Source organism: Jatropha curcas, chromosome 10 (assembly GCF_041381405.1).
Source record: "Jatropha curcas cultivar XTBG-Jc1 chromosome 10, XTBG_Jcur_1.0, whole genome shotgun sequence".
In the NCBI taxonomy this organism is placed as follows: Eukaryota; Viridiplantae; Streptophyta; class Magnoliopsida; order Malpighiales; family Euphorbiaceae; genus Jatropha; species Jatropha curcas.
The window spans coordinates 6,776,751-6,796,169 of NC_143160.1; the positions used below are offsets into that span (position 1 = coordinate 6,776,751).

Here is a 19,419-nt window from a genome sequence, read left to right on the forward strand (position 1 = left end):
TTGTCTGTTCTTATTATTTCCTTTATTCTGTAGTCTTGGTTCTCCTTCCTTGAGGTGAAAGTAACTGGAATGAGTATTTAGATATGATAATTAGTTTGCAACCTCAACAGTGGCCATCTGCATGGATAGAGCTGTATGGCGACTCGAACGAGATAAGCAATAAAGGTAGCTCATTAGGAAAAAAAGGGCAAACTCCTCAGAAAGACAGCAAGACTAGTTTCCAGCATTCTCTTGGAGCAAACAACGAGACCATACTTTTGGACATGAGAGGTCTTGAGTAGACAACTTGCCAAAATAGTAGAAGTGTGAAACAGGATTCAGCGAAGTGAAAATATATATAGAAATAATAAGTCCCTTGCCTTAACTCAATTGAAGATTTTCTGGGTCCTGGACTTTTGAAATTAATGCCATTAGGGTATATTTCGTATTCTTTAACATATTGCCCAATCTAAAAAAGGATAGGATTGCATTTTTTATATTCCAACCTTATACCATACTTGCCAAAGATTTAGATAACATATTTTTGTTTATAAGAATTTGATTTTTCCTTTCTAAAATCAATCTCTATAAATAAGCAAAAGGAGCAAGAATTTGGTGACTTGTTCAAAAAAAAAAAAAAAAAAAAAAAAAAAACAAGGGGCTAAAAATAGGCATTCTTCAAGTTCTGACAATTTTGTGTGCATGTGTTTGGGACTGGATTTGAATATTGCTGTCAGAACTTATTATACTAGCCAAAAAGACCAGTAACCAGCCACAACTCCGATCCAGATGACCCCATAAAGCAAAGATCCTTTCTGGGTCCAATCACACAAAACTCACAAGGCAACAAAAGCACAAACTTTCAAATTGCAAAAGCAAGTATTCCAACTCCATGCATATTTTCAGGGAAGATATAGGAACCACCAAGACAAACAACAGCTCACAGTTTAGTTCCTTTTGTTTTTTGTTACTTATTTATGAATGATATTCCTCACATACTTTTATTAGTTTTTAAAGTTCCACAAATATTGGCAAAGTTTAAACTCAGTTATCAATTTTTCAACAAATTTCCTCTCTAAGTCAACATAAGAAGTATGTCAGTGAATATACTATTTTCTCGGCTGTTTTCGCTGTATCCTTTCGAGAATGAACAAAAACCATTGCTTGATGACCTTGCCTTAGTGAATCAACAACCTAGAACAAAAAGCATCGTCAATCCACCAAATTGCTTATCTAACACTGATAGTACATAATAAAAGGTCCACATGGAAACATGTACCTTCCTATAACAAATTTCATTTAATAATTCATTACGAGCTGCGAAGTTCTGCTCACTAATTCCAATGTACTGTTGTGCAAGAGGCACAGGACGATAACTAGAATCAAAGAAGAAGAGGCCTGCCTCTGGATTCACTCTAAGAAATTGAGCAACCTGGAAATTTTCATAGAGTACAGGTATCAAAACTTGGCAATTAAAATTAAATGAAAACAATAAATAAATAAAGCAACTATCATTCATATAGGGAAGAACCTCTAAATAATTGGGTAAAGTGGCTGAAAGTCCCACAATTCGTATCATTGTCTGTGTTGACTCTACCTGTCACACGACAACAAAAGGAAGCATAAAATGAGACTTTTAGTTTGCAACTACTCACAAATACAGGGAAGTTTCATTTCAAGGGTCATGCCATGGCTGAAGACTAATGCAAATCCTGACACATAATATCCACATCAACTGCCGTTAAACATAGGCAAAAACTCATCTTTTTATCAAAGAAAAACAGTGAAAATGTGGCAATATTCATGGAAAACAAAACATCTTTACTTTTTTTTTTTTTTTTCCTGGATCATTGGACCAAGTGCTTTGATTACTGAAGAAATAACATAATGCCAATTCAAGAAGACTTTTACCTGACGCAGTGTCCTAGCAACAAGTGCCTCTATGACAGGGCCTCTATCATCATTCAAAAGGTGCACTTCATCAATGATTAAGAGCTTCACCAACATTGAAAGTGACATATCACTGCTTTTACGAGTAATGACATCCCATTTCTCAGGTGTTGTCACTATCATCTGATTAAAGGAAATTTGAAGAGGAAAACACTAGTTATAGTACACATGCTTCCATCACATGATATACATGAATAATGAGGGAAAAAATGCAACCTGAGTTTCTTCAAGTTCATTCTTAGAAAGCTGCATGTCCCCAGTGAGTTCTCTCACAACCATATTCAGGGGAGATAAACGATGACTAAAGGTTGATGTGACCTCTGCAGCTAATGCCTAAAAAGAAGATTTTAATAGCTAAGCAACTTAATGAATCTAAATCCTCCCTAAAGAGAAAGAAGGGAGGACACAGTAGAGTTTACCTTCATAGGAGCAACATAAACTATCTTAAATTCATTTTTGTGCAAGTAGCCATCCTTGAAGTGCTGTCCTATCTGGAACAGAGGAGAGGAAGGGCATTATCCATATAAAACATTTAATAACATGCAATGTTATAAACTCTAATTACTAGCTTCTGTAGTTCAAGACTATTTAAGCAACATTGAAGGCATTTTATGTACTGTACTAGAAAAGAAACCTGATAAAAGCCATAAAGCAATCTAATCTAGGGCAGGGCCTCATATGAAAACACTATACAAGCGATGATTAGAACAGTTCTCACATTCCATCTTAAAGCACTTCATATAACAGCACAAATCTCCAAGAAGAGATAGAATTCAGTCCATTTATAGCGTACCTCATGCAGAATAGAAATCATAGCTATATTTGTTTTGCCAGCTCCTGTAGGTGCACAAACCTGCAAGTAAAAATAACTTTTAAGACACTCTAAAAGAGATACTTTCGCCTCTGTGTTCAAGTAGTCACTGCATGGTCAAGAAAAATTTACCAACTGCAGTCAAATTTTACTATTAACTCTTTGTATTACAGATGCTTCTTCATTTATCTTGCTATTACTAAACAACTTGTCATTGTAACTGTTGCTCAAACTTTATCTTCAAGCAATGTCCTTTTTCTTTTTCCTTTCTTACCCTATTCAGTTGATATACTTTGAAATTTCTCATTTCTATGTTTGGTAGGATAGAAGAACATGAAAAGGAAATTATTAGATTTAAAGCTTGCTGCAGAATGTAAAACCCAGCTTACTGTTTTGCAGTTCATGCAAACCAAGTTAAAGACACAAATTAGACTAAAAATAATGGACTCAATAGCTACAGTCATACTTCAAACCAAGAAATCTGATGATGTAATATGTGGATCTTCACAAGTCACCAATGTAAGATTATGGTTTCATACATCAGCAAAGCATAATTGGAAGCCTAAATCAGTACAATAAAATGCTAGTGTAAACACAGAGTATAAGACTCACAAGTATATTCTCATTAGTGTAATAAACAGTTTGAAATATCCGGCTCTGGATACGGTTCAGTGATTTGTATCCATGAAAAGCAGCTTGCGCAAAATCATCCAACTCCTTGATCTCAATCTGACACATATCACAGTGAATAGATATATAGTTAGAAAACAATTAAATTAAATAGCGTACTACCACGTAAACAGCAGCCTGCACAGAACGGCAGCCCAAAAGGAGAAACAGAGAGAAAACAGGGAATCTAAATTGTATCAATCACGTGGTCTAAACTTGATTCCTCTAGTCCTACTAAAAGAGCAATCTTAGTACACATCGTTGTGCCTTTAAATAAACTTTATTACAAAATTTCACAGAACAAAGTACGACTTTTCATTAATCTTGCAGCATAAAAGATGATGTTACTCCAAAGATAGCTTCTGTAATCTCATTTACTGGCCCCATTTGGCAGAAGGGGTCATCTCACCCTTATACCTCCTTCCTATATGGCAAATAAGCTATGAAGAACAAGCATACACTTCGGATGTCTCCACTGTAGTCTGCTTGTGAAAACAAATAAACACTCTTAAAATACAGAGAGAGCACCTTCTTTCATAAGAAAACGGAATATATTGATAAATAAAGAAGGAAAGCAGCAACAAGTAGGGCAGGGAATCCTGTATATCCAAAAGGTAACTACAAATCAGAGCATAAAACATAAGCAAACAGGTAATATCCTCTAATCAAGTTGAAAACAACCCAAAGAGAGCTTTGTTCATTATGAAAAATCAATTTAAGATATTATTATGAGACATTATAATCTCATCAATCAAAACAACAGGATCAGAAAGGTACGAAAGGGGGACCAAGAGACAGAGACAAGGAATGCAACAGAAACAATGCAATCTGATTGTAAAACGAACTCATTTTGGCATGCATACTTTTTTCCACCATAAAAATAAAATAATTTTTCAAATGACATAAGATGTTATCCAGAAATGTTAACAATCAAACAATGGTTCCTTTGATTCACAATAAATAGAAGTAAAGGCAACAAGCAACTATCTTTTTTTTTTTTCCATCTAACCTCTTGCCTCATTACAGCAAAATATTACAGCATTCTATTTTGAGTTATTGCATTTCATTTCTTTTCTTTCACATTCTTAATCCAGTCTAACACAGTATCAATAGAGAGTCTGTCCATTAAAGAAATCAAGAAAATCATGAAATAATTCACAGAATTATATCACAATAAAATACCAGCTTTTCTCCAGGTTTCATTTGCGCAGTTGGTGTTGGAGGGATAATAACTTCTTCATACCCTTTGTAATGTTTCCTGCTAGTACCCTGTGGAAGAGCAGTTACTGCTAATGAATGGGACCCTGGGCCAGACCCAATCAGATCATCCAATAGATTTTTCCTTTCACTTGCTTGAAGTAAAGAAGAAAAGCTCGCAGCCGATGCATCATTCTCAACCCCATGTTCTATTCCACGTCTGTTTCGCTTTTCCTCCTTCCGTCGAAGTTTATCAATTTGCCTTTCAGATTCAGTCAGGACAGTAACCTAAAACAGAAGCTGGAATGTGATTTATTGGTGAAATTTAGCCTTCTAATGACTCAAAATTTTTTTATTACAAACAAACATGCAAAATATATTGATGATACCTGGGTACCATAACTAGGCATACGTGATTGAGTGCTTGAAGCCATTTTGTCTGATTTCAGCACCGATAACCCATGATGGATAGCATCAACAAGTTCCTTCCGATGCTGGAAAAGGAAAGAAAAAGAAAACCTCAACTATAACCCTTAAAATATAGAATTTTTTCTTGTGAGACGTATTCAATGAACAAAAATATTTTTGTGAGCATGACTATGGTGTAAAAACAGACAGAGAGAGAACTGAAATGACTGTTTAAACACATCAATTTCAGTCTAGTTCTTTCAGCATTTCACTTAGCATCCATTTCTAGGCGGAAATATTGTCCTTTCACATAACCAAAAGGAAGTTGAAGTTCCTGAGATGAATCATCAATAAATTCAGAAAAAAAGCAACTTGTACCATCTTTTGTAACTATACTTGTAATTCCTCATAATATCAAGATACATTGCTGATCAGCAAAATACGTGCATAGTTCACAGTCACACTTTGCATCTACTAAAGACTAAACTTCTTAGATAGCAAGTAAGATAATTACAAATAACTCAAATTAGTCCATACCGAAATTAGATCTTGAACAGTTTCAAATGCACTATCTCCAACAAGATCCAATAAGTCACTGGCTATCTGAAAGATGGAAGGTAGAAAAGTATGAAGAACTTGGCTGTGAGGCATGCATGCTCAAAGTTGCAATAAAAAAAGTGTATACTCTAGTGGCTATTAACCAGTACCTCCTCACCCGGTTTATCAGAATCAAGCACGCGGCATATTGCCATTGCTAGATCATCTCGGGAAAGCTGTGAAGTACTTTCTCTAACTATCTGATCACATGCATCTCTTAACCAACTTAAATTGAATTTCCCACTATCAGCAACAGCATGATTCCAGTCATGGTCATTATGACCATACCGTTCATCATTAAAAGAAGAAGAAGGTCCAGGTCCAGCACTTTCCTCGCCAAGTAGTTCCCCGTTCTCCAATGTAACATCCACTAGAAATCTGACTGGATGTTGGAAAACAAGGTCAGCACCAAACTCCAGATCATTGCCACTACCATTTATATTGCTTTCAGAAGCAAGTGTATCCCCATGGTGAACAAGCTGCAAACTAGAAAGCCTCCGAGCTTGAGTGGCAACTCTGTGGATGTTAGCATCTGAAACCTTATGACCAATAAGCTTCTGCAATTCTGACCTGCATTTCAATAAATACTTACTGTAATCATAACTCAAGGAGTCCTTGTTACCATTAACATTTTCAAAACCAAGATCAAATACAAGTGTACTACAGTTTCTGCATTCTGAAAGTCATGTTGAGAAACATCAATTTCAGCATGGCATACTTAGATATGCTATGCTCCACAAACAAACGGTTTGGTCAATATGAAGAATGAAGTGCTATTGATAGGACAATTTTTACTACTAATTCAAAGCTATAGCAACTCGTGGATTTCTTTGCATTCATATCCCGGCTCACCTCTTTTTCTTTTTTGCTTTATTACTAGGCACAATGAGCCTCCGGGCTAGACTACAGTGAGTAGCCCTTGATAGCATATCTAAGTATGCCATGCTCCACTAACAAACGGTTTGGTCAATGTGAAGAATGAAGTCCAATTGATAGGACAATTTTTACTACTAATTCAAAGCTATAGCAACTCATGGATTTCTTTGTATTCATGTCCCGGTTCATCTTTTTTTCTTTTTTTCTCTATTGCTAGGCACAATGAGCCTCTGGGCTTGACTACAGTGAGTAGCCTTTGCCCCTCCCCTAACCACCACAAACACCAATAATTTCACCAATTCTAGATACACGGATGAACTTATCCCATTTATTTTTTTATTTTTTTTTCCAAATAATGCCATATATAATTCAAACCAAATCAGAGTATAAAATCCTTACTTCTTCTTGTGAATATCGGAATCAACAACGTCCTCCTCTCCTTCCCCTGGTCCACCAAATAAATGGTATGCTGTCACTCCCACCTCTCGAAACTCCTCAGAGGGACACTCTCCATCTACTAACTCCAACACTGCTCCGATGAACTGCTTATAGGCTTGTCTGACTTCTGTTGAGGCTGTTTTCCAAGTGCTTATTGACTTTAAAATCGTTCTACTAAACAACAAAATCCCTAACTTAGTGTTATATATACAACATTACCTTCTTCCCATCGGTCAACAATCTTCCTTCCAAGCTCTGATTCATTAAGTGAATTTGCAGTTCTACATCACCCAAAAAATTCCAATAAACAAAAAGTCACAACAGAAAATCAGCAAATTAGCAATTTGAACTTCTTAACAAGTTAAACCAGTACAATTCTTGAAATCATCATTAAACAAAACAAATGGAAGTTAAAAACAATAACAAATGAAGCTCATAATTTTTTTTTTTAATGTCTATTTTCGTCTCGGTAATTCAAATTACGTTTTTCTCAATTTATTACACTATTTCATTAATTTTCCTTTCATTTTCTACGAAACCAAACGGAAGATAAATCGTAGTTCTCTTTTCTTTTCTTTGCAAATTAGTATCATTACTTGCGAGCCTTGAGGTGGTTTTGGAGGATGATCTTGCGCTGGAGATAAGCTTGATCGACATCGAACGGGTCTCTAAGAGAATTTGTCAAGCGAGGCAACTGCACTTGCATTTTAGTGTATAACCTTAAACCCTAGAAAAAGAGAGTTCGAATTGCTGCGTGAAGGAGAAGAGAAAAAAATGGTGGTCAGTGAAGAGGCAACGTAGCAGTTGAGCGTGTACGGAAGAGAAACTTTTCGCAGGTATGGTTTACGTATAGATTTTAGTAAACGAATCGGAACGGAATGGTTTGAACCGGGTTTAGATGACTCGTTCGCTTGATTATTTGGATCTTTTAGTGAGACAGAGTGGGCTTTACCGTGCTTTTGGGTTGGGCCCGTTATTCTTTGACATAGGCCCGTTAAAAGTTTTCACTCGTTTCTTTTTTTTTTTTTAATTACTGTGTATTTTTTATTTCTTTTTATTTTTCACTCGTTTCATCATAATTTCAAAGCAAGATTCAATGAAAAATTTACTTGCACAAAAATAAACACAATAATTTTTTTTTATGGATTATATCACAGTACTATATATAGCTATCTCTTCTTTCATAAACTCTCCATTCCAGTCAACAGAATTTAAATATGATTTTTTTTATTTATATCTTAATACGTTGTTGTTGGAATATAAAGGGAGAAGATAGCTGTCACGACCCATTTCCGTGGGCCGGACCGGCACTAGGGCCCAGGTAAGCTTAAGGCCCCCGAGGCCCGTAGTAAGCCTAAATTATTCAATCTGTCTACGTGATTCTCCTAATTTCAACAAAACAGTAAGCCCATATGACTTAAGATATAAGTTTTATAAAATTTTCAAACATCTGGCCCAATATCAAATAATACATAAAATTTAACCAGGGCCTATTCACAATAACTCATAATTACAATAAGGGCTTACTAGTTTACCTACAGTTAATTGCACAATAATTAATTTATAGCGTAGTGCTAACAATAAGGCCCAATTTAAATACACAGCCCTATAACTGCGGAGTCCAAAAAAAATCTGATAAAAGAATAATTTATACATTCAAAATTAAATATCAAGAATATAAAGTTTACATTTATAACTCTGCGGAGAAGATTGCAGAGCTTCAGTCGGATCAACTGCTTCCTAGTACCTGGGAGGTTTGGAGAGAAGGGGGTGAGTTTTGCAACTCAGTGAATAATAATAAATAATACACACCACATACAGTCAAGCAAAATGCACCCTACTATACTGAATGAACACACAACAGTCAACCATATGACATTACATCAGCACCCACAAACAATATCACCTTCAAATAATCACATCACGTGGAAATTAGTCAGTGGCGTCACCTAAACCCCCGACGAGCCGTCCTCTCAAACAGCCCATCCTCTCAAACATGTGCACCCGGGGAGCCAATCCCCCATATCTGGCCGACCGGTCTAATCCTCACTTGACCAGTCCTCTCAATATTTTATTTTACATTCTCTCTTTTCTTTTCCATATCATCAACATCATTTCATCAATTCATCAGGTGCACACGGGGGCGCCGATCTCCCATTTACCCGGCCGACGGTCCAATTTCATCAGTTCATCAGGATCCATATTTATCGACCGTCCTCACAAACCCAGGGTGACCCACTTCATCCCAACTCCACACAAACAGAGCACAGTATATACACAACACAAATAATCAAACAATTCATTTATCATAATACACCAATTTCATCCAAATGCACAATTATGCATAAGTATAATTATAGTGATCATAACATAATATTTTTGAGAAAATACAATATGTAAATATATAAAAATGTAATGTTATGCAAATGCAGTGTTGACATGCATTATTTATTATTACTCACAGTGATGGAGAGCGAAGTTCTAGCTTTGATTCTGTCCTGGAGGAGCACTAGATGGACCCGGGCGATCTAAGAAATTTAAGAATGACACAAAACAAAAGTAACTACATCAGATAAAGCATTTCTTTACCACTCTTAGAATTTTATTTTAAACTCTTAATTTTTCTACGTAATCTAATCTCGATATTAATTTCTTTTCTATAATAAATTTTATTTCTCTACCGAACTCTATTTTATTTATTTCTTCTGAAATCTATTTTATTTTCTTTTATTTTCTACTCTCTATAAATAATTAAATTTCTATAATGAATTTTATTTGCTACCGAAATTAATTTTATTTCTACCGAAATTTCGGCAGCATCTCCCCTAAAAATTGGATTTTCCACCTGTTAAAATATCAACAATTTATCTAATAACTCCAAATCACACAGCCCATCCATCGGGCAATCAATCAATCAATTCAATTTTCTCATCCTCCATCCGAAAATCCATATCAACATTACCTTTAATTCTCAATTCTTCATTTCATTCCATTCATGATATTATCATCAAAATTCCTCAATAAATTAATCAAAGGATTTTAAGTGAATCAACATTTATATTATAAATCAATACTGAAAATTAAATTAACTTAATTTAACTACTCACAATTACTAAATTAAATTAACTAAATTAATTAACTACAATAATAAAATTAATTTAAGTAACTAAAATTAGTAGCATTAATTTTATTACCCCAAAATATAATCTTTTGTCGAATTTCGCTAGATCGGGGATTTTCACGCGTGTCGGATCGGAGAGCAGTGGCTGTCGGTGGTCGGAGGCACGCTGGAGCGGCGGCAGAGGCGCGATCTGTTGTGGCGGAGCAGCAGGGCACGGTGGTGGCGCGACAAGGTGGAGACTGTGCTGCTGTTGTGCGCTGCGCAATCTGGCAGAGGGCGGAGCTACTGGCAGTGGCGCGCGAAGGAGCAGTGAGGCGGTGCGACTGGCGGCGTGGAGTGGCGGCGAGGTGGCCCGCGAGGGCTGGGTGGCGCACGATAGATCTGCTGTCTCTCGCCAGTCACACGCAGACAGACGCAGGGAAGAAGAAAGAAAAGAAAAGAAAGAAAGAAAGAAGAAGAATAAGAAGAAGAAGGGAGGAGGAGGCGCAGTGGCTGTGTCGGTGGAGTGGAGTTGAGGCGCTGGTGAGGGTGACGAGTAGAGGTGCAGCGCTGGAGATAAAAAAAAAATGGAATTTTCTAGATGGTTTGGGTCGAACCGGTTCGATTCGGTTCGATTCGACCCATATCTTTGGTTTTCATTTGGTTTTCGGCTTTTTCAGTCGGTTTTCGGTTCGGTTTCTCACAGTGTTCGCATTAAAATATTGAAATAAATTTCCAGGCTGTCGGTTTATTAAATTTAATTGGAAAATCTTTGAAAATAAAAAATTCGGGTTGTTTCAATAGCTATAAATAGAAACAAAGAGATATATATAGTATGCCTTAGTTAATTATTGTTACCTATTTTATACTTTATTTTATTTATATATAAAATGATTTTAAAATTCCTTTCAAAATTTTAAATTTTTTCCCATTTAAACTTTGCTTTATATTAATATTAATTTCACAGAGCGGATATTGAAAATAAATAATTCACAAAACTGATTTCAACTATATTGTGACGTACGCAGAACGACAAATCATGCCTAACTGCTCTATATATAATCCCTCCATCCATATTTACTAAACAAATCATAGGCAATCTAAATTGATTTTATAAGTTTTTATAAAATAAATACGTTTATTTGAATTAGCGAGAGCAATGGCTTCGTGTACAATATTGATTCCAAAAGTTGGTAATTGATAACACGTGAATTAATTTTGTTTTGAAGCACAACATTACATGTGCCCAAATAAAAGGTAATCGTTAATCATAGATTAGTTTAGTAATTGTGTATAATACTGCAATTTTTGAATGAGGATAGCAAAAAAACACACACACACATTCATTTCAATCAAATGAAGGAAAAAGAAATAAGAAGAATCAAAGAGGATCAAAACGACACATCACTTCAGTAATGATATAAATAAGAAAGAAATAACATGCGGGCTCCACTGCCAACCTGCATGGTTGAACTTCATCTAACAAAGGTCATAAATTTTTTGCTGTAAGCCAAATTCAGAGGGGTTAATGGTGATTATTATTGTCTGCTTTTGCCTTTGACTAGTAAGGAATGGCTGAAGTGAAATGGCATCCTATTATTGAAGAATCATACATTGTTCTTGTTTTGAGGTTGGAGGGGTTTATGATTAGCTTTTTTTTTTTTTTTATAAATGTTTTTATTTTTATAGATTAAATTTATAACTTTACTTAAATCATCCAGTGAATTCAAATGTATTTTATTGTTTGAATCACTCATTGCGATATAAATTTAATAAAATATATACTGAAATATTTTCTTTTTTTTTAAATAATTTAACGAGTTTATTCCTCCATTTTCTTATGTATTATGTATTGCTATTTTTATGTGCTCTAAAACAATCAGGCTCTCTTGATTTCGAGCTAGGTTTGATAAACGGTGGTGGAGGCAAGAAGCGCCAGCTGAAGGTAGCTCAAATATCTTTTTTTTTTTTTTAATTTTGCCTCTCAACTTTAACCTTTATTTTTACCATCTAGCTTTCAGTTCTTGCTTTGTCACTATCAATAAAGATACATTCAAGCTCAATTTGAGTTTGAAAAATCAAACTCGTTTAAAATTTATAATTTTAAATAAAAATTATCCTTTTATAAATTTGAATTCAAGTTTGAGTTCTTGTTGAGTTTATCAAACTAGTCCAAATGAATTTTTTTTTAATAGCAACTTACAAGCAGTTAGTTATTTATTGCTCTACCCTACTTTAAGCTTAATTGATGAGGAACTTACTCTACTTGGGTATGCACTTTTGGCTGGAATTGATGCAATAAAATGCAGTTTGTTTGTTTTTTTTTTTTTTTTTTTTGTAAAGAGATAACTTATAAACTTTTTGTTCGATGATAGCTTTTATAAATGGCTATTTGTAGTTTTCTTACAGAAACACTAATGAGAACATAACCAAAATCCAATGTAGAATTTAAAGATTTTTTCTTTTATACTAGAAAGAAAATGTAAAGAATTTAGTACAACACAGTAAGTTAAACTTACTGAGTTACTAAGTTCATACATATCATTTTTTTTTTTTACAATAAAGTTTTAGGGTTGTTCGGTTAGTAGAGTTGTTTTGTTAGTCGTTAGCAATTAACTGTTTATACAGCGTGACCATGTCTATGCAAGTATTTAATTTGCAAATTTTAATAGTTATTAGACCATAACACATTGAGAAATTAAAAATACTCTTTTGTAGAAAGAGAGTTTTGACAATTATTTTAAGGCAAAAGGAGTGTTTGAAGTTGGGGAATCCAGTTTTGCCATTTGATGAAGCTTAGTTCAAAATTGAATAAAAAATAGAACTGTTGAAGCAAAAAGTCGAGGAATTTAAACCAAAGAGAGCAGTACAATGCAGTAGAAGAGGAGAGTCACAAACAAAAAGATAAGCTTAGCTCGTCTTTCCATGAAACAATTTCCTTTTCCATGAGAGAAAAAACAGAGAATTGAAATAGTGGTGTATATTATAGAACACAAAAAAAGCACTTAGAAACCGACAACAAACTTGGGCCACCTTCACCCCACAATCTGCTGCGTCACTAATCTTTGTCTAGATAGCCACTAGTACTACTAACACCACCCTATTTCATTTCTCTCTCTCACGAACATACAGACACAGTCCTATACTCTCTTTTTCTCTCTCTCAGTGGTTCTGCAAAAAACCCTTTTTCCTTGGCACCATTGCTACGTGCCTCTAAGCTCTATTAGCTTTGTTTGATCAGTAATGGCTGTTTTAATTTTTGCAATGCTCATGCTGTTCATGACTGGCCATGCTAGTAAGCTTCTGCATTAACCCTTTTTCTTTTAATTATTTTTTCTTTTAAAAAATTTGGCCTTTTTTTATTTCTTCCCATTCTTGCTCACAAGTAAGGCTGCAAGCCATGATCTTGCCAAAAAATTAACATTTTCTCCTCTTTATTGTCCTTTTTTTTTCCCTACCGATATTTGATCTAGTACTGCTTCCAGTTAGTAACTACTTTTAACTAATTTTTTTTTGTACAAAAATGTGTTTTTTTTGCTCTATTAAATATATTAATGTATTCTCTCATGTGGATTTTTACTGGCCTCAATGTAGAGTGTGTGTTTCATGATGCTACCATACTTAGTTTTTCTTTTTCTTTCTTTTTGAGGATTTTTTTCATTCTTTATTTGCTTGCATTTTCTGTATACTATCTGGAGGGGCTAAAGATGCCAACTTGTGCCTTTCATTTTCAAAACCTTCCCTATCTATTCTCTTGTTTTCTTGTTCAGATTTGATTTGATTTTCAATTTCTCTAGCCCAGGGATGCTTCACTTTCACAAATCCCTCCTCTCTTTATCTCTCTCTCTTCAAACGGGTTAGTTTTTGTGTTGCTTTCCATATTTTCTTGTTCTAATTTTTTTTCCTCCTTGTTTTTGGTTAGGCTGCAATTGGTGTGTCTGCAAGGACATGAGTGACACAGTCCTTCAGAAGACTCTAGACTATGCTTGTGGAGCTGGGGCTGACTGTGGCCCTATTCATCAAAATGGTCCTTGCTTCCAACCTAATACCGTCAGGGCCCATTGCTCCTATGCAGTTAATAGCTATTTCCAAAAGAAAGGCCAAGCACAAGGCACTTGTGATTTTGCCGGCACTGCTACCGTTTCTGCATCTGATCCTAGTAAGCCATTGCTGAAATCCCTTTGCTTGTATCAGCTTCTAAACATGTTTTAGTAAAGAAAACAAGGCACCAAATTTTTTGCTTACCCTTTTTATTTTCTGTGATTCTTGTAGGTGTTAGTGGCTGTTCTTACCCAGCTACTGTCAGGTATACTAAGCCTTTAACCTTTTTATTATTGCCTTCGGGATATTTGCTACTAGTTTACTGCTTTAATTTGTCTGGTTCTGGATGGTGTGTTTTTGGTTTCCATTTCCCTTTTATTTAGCACTAAAATTTATTGATTTAAAAAAAAAAAATGCATGGTGTCAACCCAGATCTGACACATTTCAGCATAGTGATTGACTGATTTAGGGGTGCCCTTAACATTTTGGTGAATGGGGCACCCCTTCTTTGTTTAGGGCATATGCCAAAATAAGACAGCCTTTGGCTGGTTGGCTTTGCAGAATCCAAATAGTTTAAAATTGGAAGAATATACCATTTGTGGGAAAGTGAATTTCTTGGCGATTCTTGGTCCCTTTGGAGCTCTCTTAGATTTCATATTATAATCTTGAATGTAGAAGAAGAATCTTTGGCATATATTTTAAAGTCCAGCCTGTATCCGGCTTTTAAATTCACATTAAATTAGAAAAGTACCTCTTCTTGTCCTTTTTTATTTATGAAATTTAAACAAGCTGCACATAAGGGTAACTCTCTGAACTTAAGACCCTTTGTCGAGATTCCAAGTTTTTAGTTTTTACTGATTAGCTGTTTGGCAGAAACAAAATTAAGGCAGTTGGTCCAATAAAAAAAATAGGAATTAGGACTTGAATGAAGTATCCTTATGAAGTCTGGCTATCTAAATTTAGTGTACCTAGTTTATGGATATGCTGACTTGTATAGCTATAGGTTTGTTTGCATTTTTCATTGTAACTCTGGCATTTTTTTATATCTGCTTGGTGGGATGGGCATCTTTCATTTTATAAATGGGAAATGGGTTGCTTTTTGCAAAAATTTTTGGGTCCCCATCTACTGTTTTCTTGAAGATGATGCTTTTTGTTTGTAAAATGCGTAACACCCTTCTTTTTTAGTTTTTTATTACCCTTGATTAGATTCAAAATGAGCGCTCTTTTTGTCATTTTGACTCTTATTGCAAGTTCATGATGATGTTCTTAAATCTCCTTTCACTTTCAAAAAAATAAAAAGATTCTTCAATAATTAGGATCTATCGCCTTTTACTGAGGTTAAAATTTACTGGAAGGCTGAAGTGGAATGCAATTGTATAAAGGATGGCATCTCAAACAAAGACATTCCATGCCATTACTTTTTGACACAGATAAACTTGCATATATTCATTTCTTTAACATACTGTAGCGCTTTTGATTGTTGATCAAGATTAAAACTTTGAATTTTTGGAAACATTTCTTTAAAATTTAAAGGAAAAAGGCATTTCAATACCATTTCTTGAGGATTTGTCTTTGGTCAAAAAGTGTGTGTATGGCTAAGGTAAAGTAGTAGTGTTAAGGGAGGAAGAACAAGACTTTTTTTTCACACTGAAGAACAAAGTGTCTGCTTCCACCGAGATGGTGGGGCTTTTACCTTGAATATGATTTTAATAGTTATACATCAATGGCCTTGGGATCACTGATTTGTATTGGGATTGGAGTTATCTTTTGAAATATTGGGATTATCTTGAGAACTGTGCACACGTGGTCCCACAATCTAAAGTTGCTCCTACATCTGTTGGATAATTTTTCTGAAATCACTGTTCTGGAATCTGGATGTTTTTTATCTTCTTAGTGTGGCAAAATACAGTTTTTGGTTTCTTGAACTATCATAATTAGCACTTTAGCACGAACTAATTAACCATGATTGAGATAATAAATTTTCATACTGTAGTAGCATGAACCTGCACTATGCATAGACCCAAGTAGTTGATGCAGCTTGTTACTCCTCTTCCCCTTGCCTAGTACTCATAAATTCAAGCAATGATTTAAAAAATCAGAAAATGAAGAAACAAAAAATGTTCAAATGATTAAACCAAGAAGTCCCTTATTTAGAGCAGAATTGCTGCTGTAGATGCATTCTGGATTGCATTTCTGAATCCCAGAATGTAACTTCTGTGACAGGCATTGAGAATGTTGCTTTTATGTTGTTTTTGAATTGCAAATTACTTCATAAAATTTCTATCACATGGATTTTGAGCTGTATCTTACATGGTACAGCACATGTTTGTGGAAGGGCTGGATCCTGCTTTTGTCCTGTGGAATAATTCCTCCTGTTTGCAAATCTCATTTTTGCACATCCCTAATTCAGTTTTTTAATAGATAGTCCCCATGTTGTTTCCCAAAATAATTTATGAATTATGATGCCCCTAAACCTGATATGCAGTTCCCCCGAGGAAAGAAAAAAGTGAGATATATTTTCTTCACATTCCAACATCTGTCCTTTTTTTTTTTTTTTTTTTTTTTCATTTTCCTACATCTCCTGAATTCTGAAATTATTTATTTTCCAGTGGAAGAATCAGAAATTAGTTGCTGTTGGCTCTGTTAGTACACTTTAGAATTATGATTGAAATGGAATACCGAGAAGTGATTTCAGGTCAAGTTCATAGGTTAAATGCCCAAGTACTTTCTCAAGAACCAAAAACAAAAAATTGGATGGATTGTGTAGATTGGATCTTGCTTATTCACTGATCTATCTGCAATGAGAATCGAGATATAAATATCTGTTTTGTTATTTTCTTTTCAAAAGCTTTCATAACTAGGGGTTATGTGATACACATATCATATGAATATTAAACTTGTGGGAGGTGGCAATTAGCAAAAATTTGGATACTTCTGATAACTTAGTCAATGAAGGTTCCAAATGAAGAGACCTTGGATATTTTTTGCCTTTATCTTTTTCAGCAATTTGCAACCAGTAAAAACTGAAAAGAACCCTTGCCTGTATTACATTCAATTTTGTTTAGTCTGTAAAGAGTCCAGGGTATCTTATGTCATAATTTCCAAATTTTGTTGATGATAGAATTGGATATGTTGTGTATTTATGTGTTGTAATTTAAACCAGAACTTCATTTTTATTTAATGAGCTACAGCATTAGGAAGTTCAGTGGCCTATTCCATCACCATCTATTTTGTAATTTCAGATTAATAATTTTGCAATGTCATGCAAGATGCTTTTATTTTTGGAGCTACCCTTTTTCCAAAACAAAACAGATATCCGAACTGTTATATGTCTAATCAAACAAGGCCTGATTATATGAACCTAACCCCTTTCTATCTGTGCAGACTTAATGTGATTTTTAAATTGTTTTAGATTGTACAAAAGCGAAAAACTTTTAGCATTATCGGGTTGTTAGGTCCATGGTTGATGCTTTTCCAATCATATTGACTTATATGTATATATGGTAATGAATTTGAACTTGTAGCAAACTTGTTCGATGTAGTTATTATTTACATTTCAAAGCATTGCCTCTTTTTTTAATATTTTGTTTCTGTGTGCTTTGCTTTCTTTCTTCAGTGCTGCAGGGACTACCACAACTACTCCAACCCCAGTCACCACAAATCCATCCACCACCACACCTTCAACTACAACCCCGTCAAACACCACGCCTTCGACCACTACGCCATACACTACAACACCTTCCAACGGCATCCTAGGAGGCATTGGCTCCGGTCCAACAGGAGCCGGAATAAACACAGACATTACTGATGGTGGGTTCAGATTTCCAGAAACTAGCTTGTTCTCCTTCTTTTTGACTCTTTTGATTTCAGGATTGATGCTTTTGTGGGGTTGAGATGCAAAATCTTGTGGCCAAGATGGTGGTTCTGAGGGTGGGGTAGGGTGGTCACAAGTGGGCTGAATATCAATGTGCATATGTAGGTGTATGCATGTGATTCTGCAGTTGTTTATCTAAGGACATGCTATGCTAGCTAAGTTTTTGTTTGTTTCTTCTCCTCTCTACTTGGGAAAAAAGATGGGCTTCTTATTCCTTTTTGGATGGTTTTGTGGTAGCTGGTGGGACAACTCTCTATCTGTATTTTTATTTTTATTTTTTTCCTTTTCTCTGTTTGTAAACTAGATTTATTTAGATCTAGAAAAGCAGTGATATATTTAGTGTAATGAGAGTTTGGTACCCCAGTTCTAAATAGTACTGCAAAACTTGGTTTCTCACCATTATTATGTAAGGTTGCTTTTGGTTTACTGTTATTGTGCTATTCACCTTAGTTACTATCATTCATTGCTTTAGTGCTCTGTTGGATTTATGGATGTGAAAATCTCTTTACTTGGAAAATAAAATCCAGGGATTTGAAGGATATTCTTACATTATAATCGAGTGGATTAAATTATATTATTAATAGAAGATAATTGAACTTATAAGGAATGATTCAAGTGGCAAAACGCGTTTGAGTCAAGGGGATGATCAGAATTTCATACGTGAAAAAGCACTTATATGGAAGAACAATCATATTTCCCTAAATAAGTAAGTTGAAAAAACACTTGTATGGAAGAACAACCATAAATCTCTAAATAAGATAAATTTTATATTTAAAAAGTCAACACAATAGGTCTGTCTGACGTATAGTTAGAGTCAATATGAATACGATCAATTTATTTAATTTACATGATTATAACTTCTAACTTTCAATTAATCAAGGGTTTAATTTTAATGAACATAAAAATTAAAGGACACTCAATATTGATAAATAAAAGTTTAAGGATTTAACGAATAAAATTCAATGATTTTAAAGGTTTAAATATGATTTTGTCCTAATTATGACATTGAGTGTAATAATTTGTTAAAGAACATATAAATTATAGTCCCTACACTCCAAAATACTAATATTTCACCTTTCCTTTTTTTTTTTTTCAAGAACAATACTCTTTCTTTCCCAAAAAAAAAAAAAAAAAAAATCCTATTTTTATTCATAGAATTTTTTTTTTTTTTTTTTGGTCATAACCTTATTCATCCATATTTATAGTTAATGTTGCTTAAATTTTCCAAACAATTATAAATGTTATATGCATCACTTCTTTAGAATTCTATGTGACAATACCGGAGGAAACCTGCTTTATATATATATCATCACCAAATCATTTATTTGTGACTTAAATTTATTTAATTAAATATATTATTTTATAATTAAATAAATATATAATTTATTAAAGTTATTTTTCTTTTATGTTTTTTATTCTGAAAACTTCTCAACTCAAAAAACCTAATGAGTATTTTCTTTTATAGTATTTTGTGGTAAC

General features: G+C 34.4%; 2 protein-coding genes and 1 long non-coding RNA gene across 3 annotated transcripts; 1 reads left to right on the forward strand and 2 right to left on the reverse strand.

Moving 5' to 3' along the window:
- Positions 1-915: 915 nt before the first annotated feature.
- Positions 916-7,782, reverse strand: LOC149492992 (DExH-box ATP-dependent RNA helicase DExH14-like). The gene is made up of 15 exons (XM_089726522.1): positions 7,522-7,782; positions 7,145-7,206; positions 6,887-7,061; positions 5,722-6,181; positions 5,552-5,617; positions 4,996-5,100; positions 4,592-4,894; positions 3,353-3,469; positions 2,723-2,782; positions 2,349-2,420; positions 2,146-2,262; positions 1,891-2,052; positions 1,511-1,576; positions 1,259-1,411; positions 916-1,173 (listed from the first exon to the last, which is right to left on the reverse strand). Exons 1-15 carry the CDS (start codon positions 7,629-7,631, stop codon positions 1,060-1,062), a joined length of 2,142 nt encoding a protein of 713 aa, XP_089582648.1. The 5' UTR covers positions 7,632-7,782; the 3' UTR covers positions 916-1,059.
- A 556-nt stretch (positions 7,783-8,338) lies between these two features.
- Positions 8,339-10,487, reverse strand: LOC149492993 (uncharacterized). The gene is made up of 3 exons (XR_016322840.1): positions 10,120-10,487; positions 9,388-9,453; positions 8,339-8,672 (listed from the first exon to the last, which is right to left on the reverse strand). It is a non-coding gene; the product is annotated as an uncharacterized LOC149492993 (long non-coding RNA).
- Positions 10,488-13,119: 2,632 nt separating this feature from the next.
- Positions 13,120-18,366, forward strand: LOC149492994 (PLASMODESMATA CALLOSE-BINDING PROTEIN 2-like). Its single transcript, XM_089726992.1, has 4 exons — positions 13,120-13,320; positions 13,948-14,184; positions 14,298-14,331; positions 17,683-18,366. Exons 1-4 carry the CDS (start codon positions 13,269-13,271, stop codon positions 17,957-17,959), a joined length of 600 nt encoding a protein of 199 aa, XP_089583118.1. The 5' UTR covers positions 13,120-13,268; the 3' UTR covers positions 17,960-18,366.
- The last annotated feature ends 1,053 nt before the right edge of the window (positions 18,367-19,419 follow it).

Excerpts from the sequence above, each read along its gene's own strand:
- LOC149492992 (XM_089726522.1), bottom strand. The coding sequence starts at position 7,631 with ATGCAAGTGCAGTTGCCTCGCTTGACAAATTCTCTTAGAGACCCGTTC. Across the intron at positions 5,101-5,551 it reads CTGTTCAAGATCTAATTTCG|CATCGGAAGGAACTTGTTGA; the intron begins GTATGGACTAAT and ends TTCCTTTTCCAG. Across the intron at positions 2,053-2,145 it reads ATGAACTTGAAGAAACTCAG|ATGATAGTGACAACACCTGA; the intron begins GTTGCATTTTTT and ends TCCTTTAATCAG.
- LOC149492994 (XM_089726992.1), top strand. The coding sequence starts at position 13,269 with ATGGCTGTTTTAATTTTTGCAATGCTCATGCTGTTCATGACTGGCCAT. Across the intron at positions 14,185-14,297 it reads CGTTTCTGCATCTGATCCTA|GTGTTAGTGGCTGTTCTTAC; the intron begins GTAAGCCATTGC and ends TGATTCTTGTAG. Across the intron at positions 14,332-17,682 it reads TCTTACCCAGCTACTGTCAG|TGCTGCAGGGACTACCACAA; the intron begins GTATACTAAGCC and ends TTCTTTCTTCAG.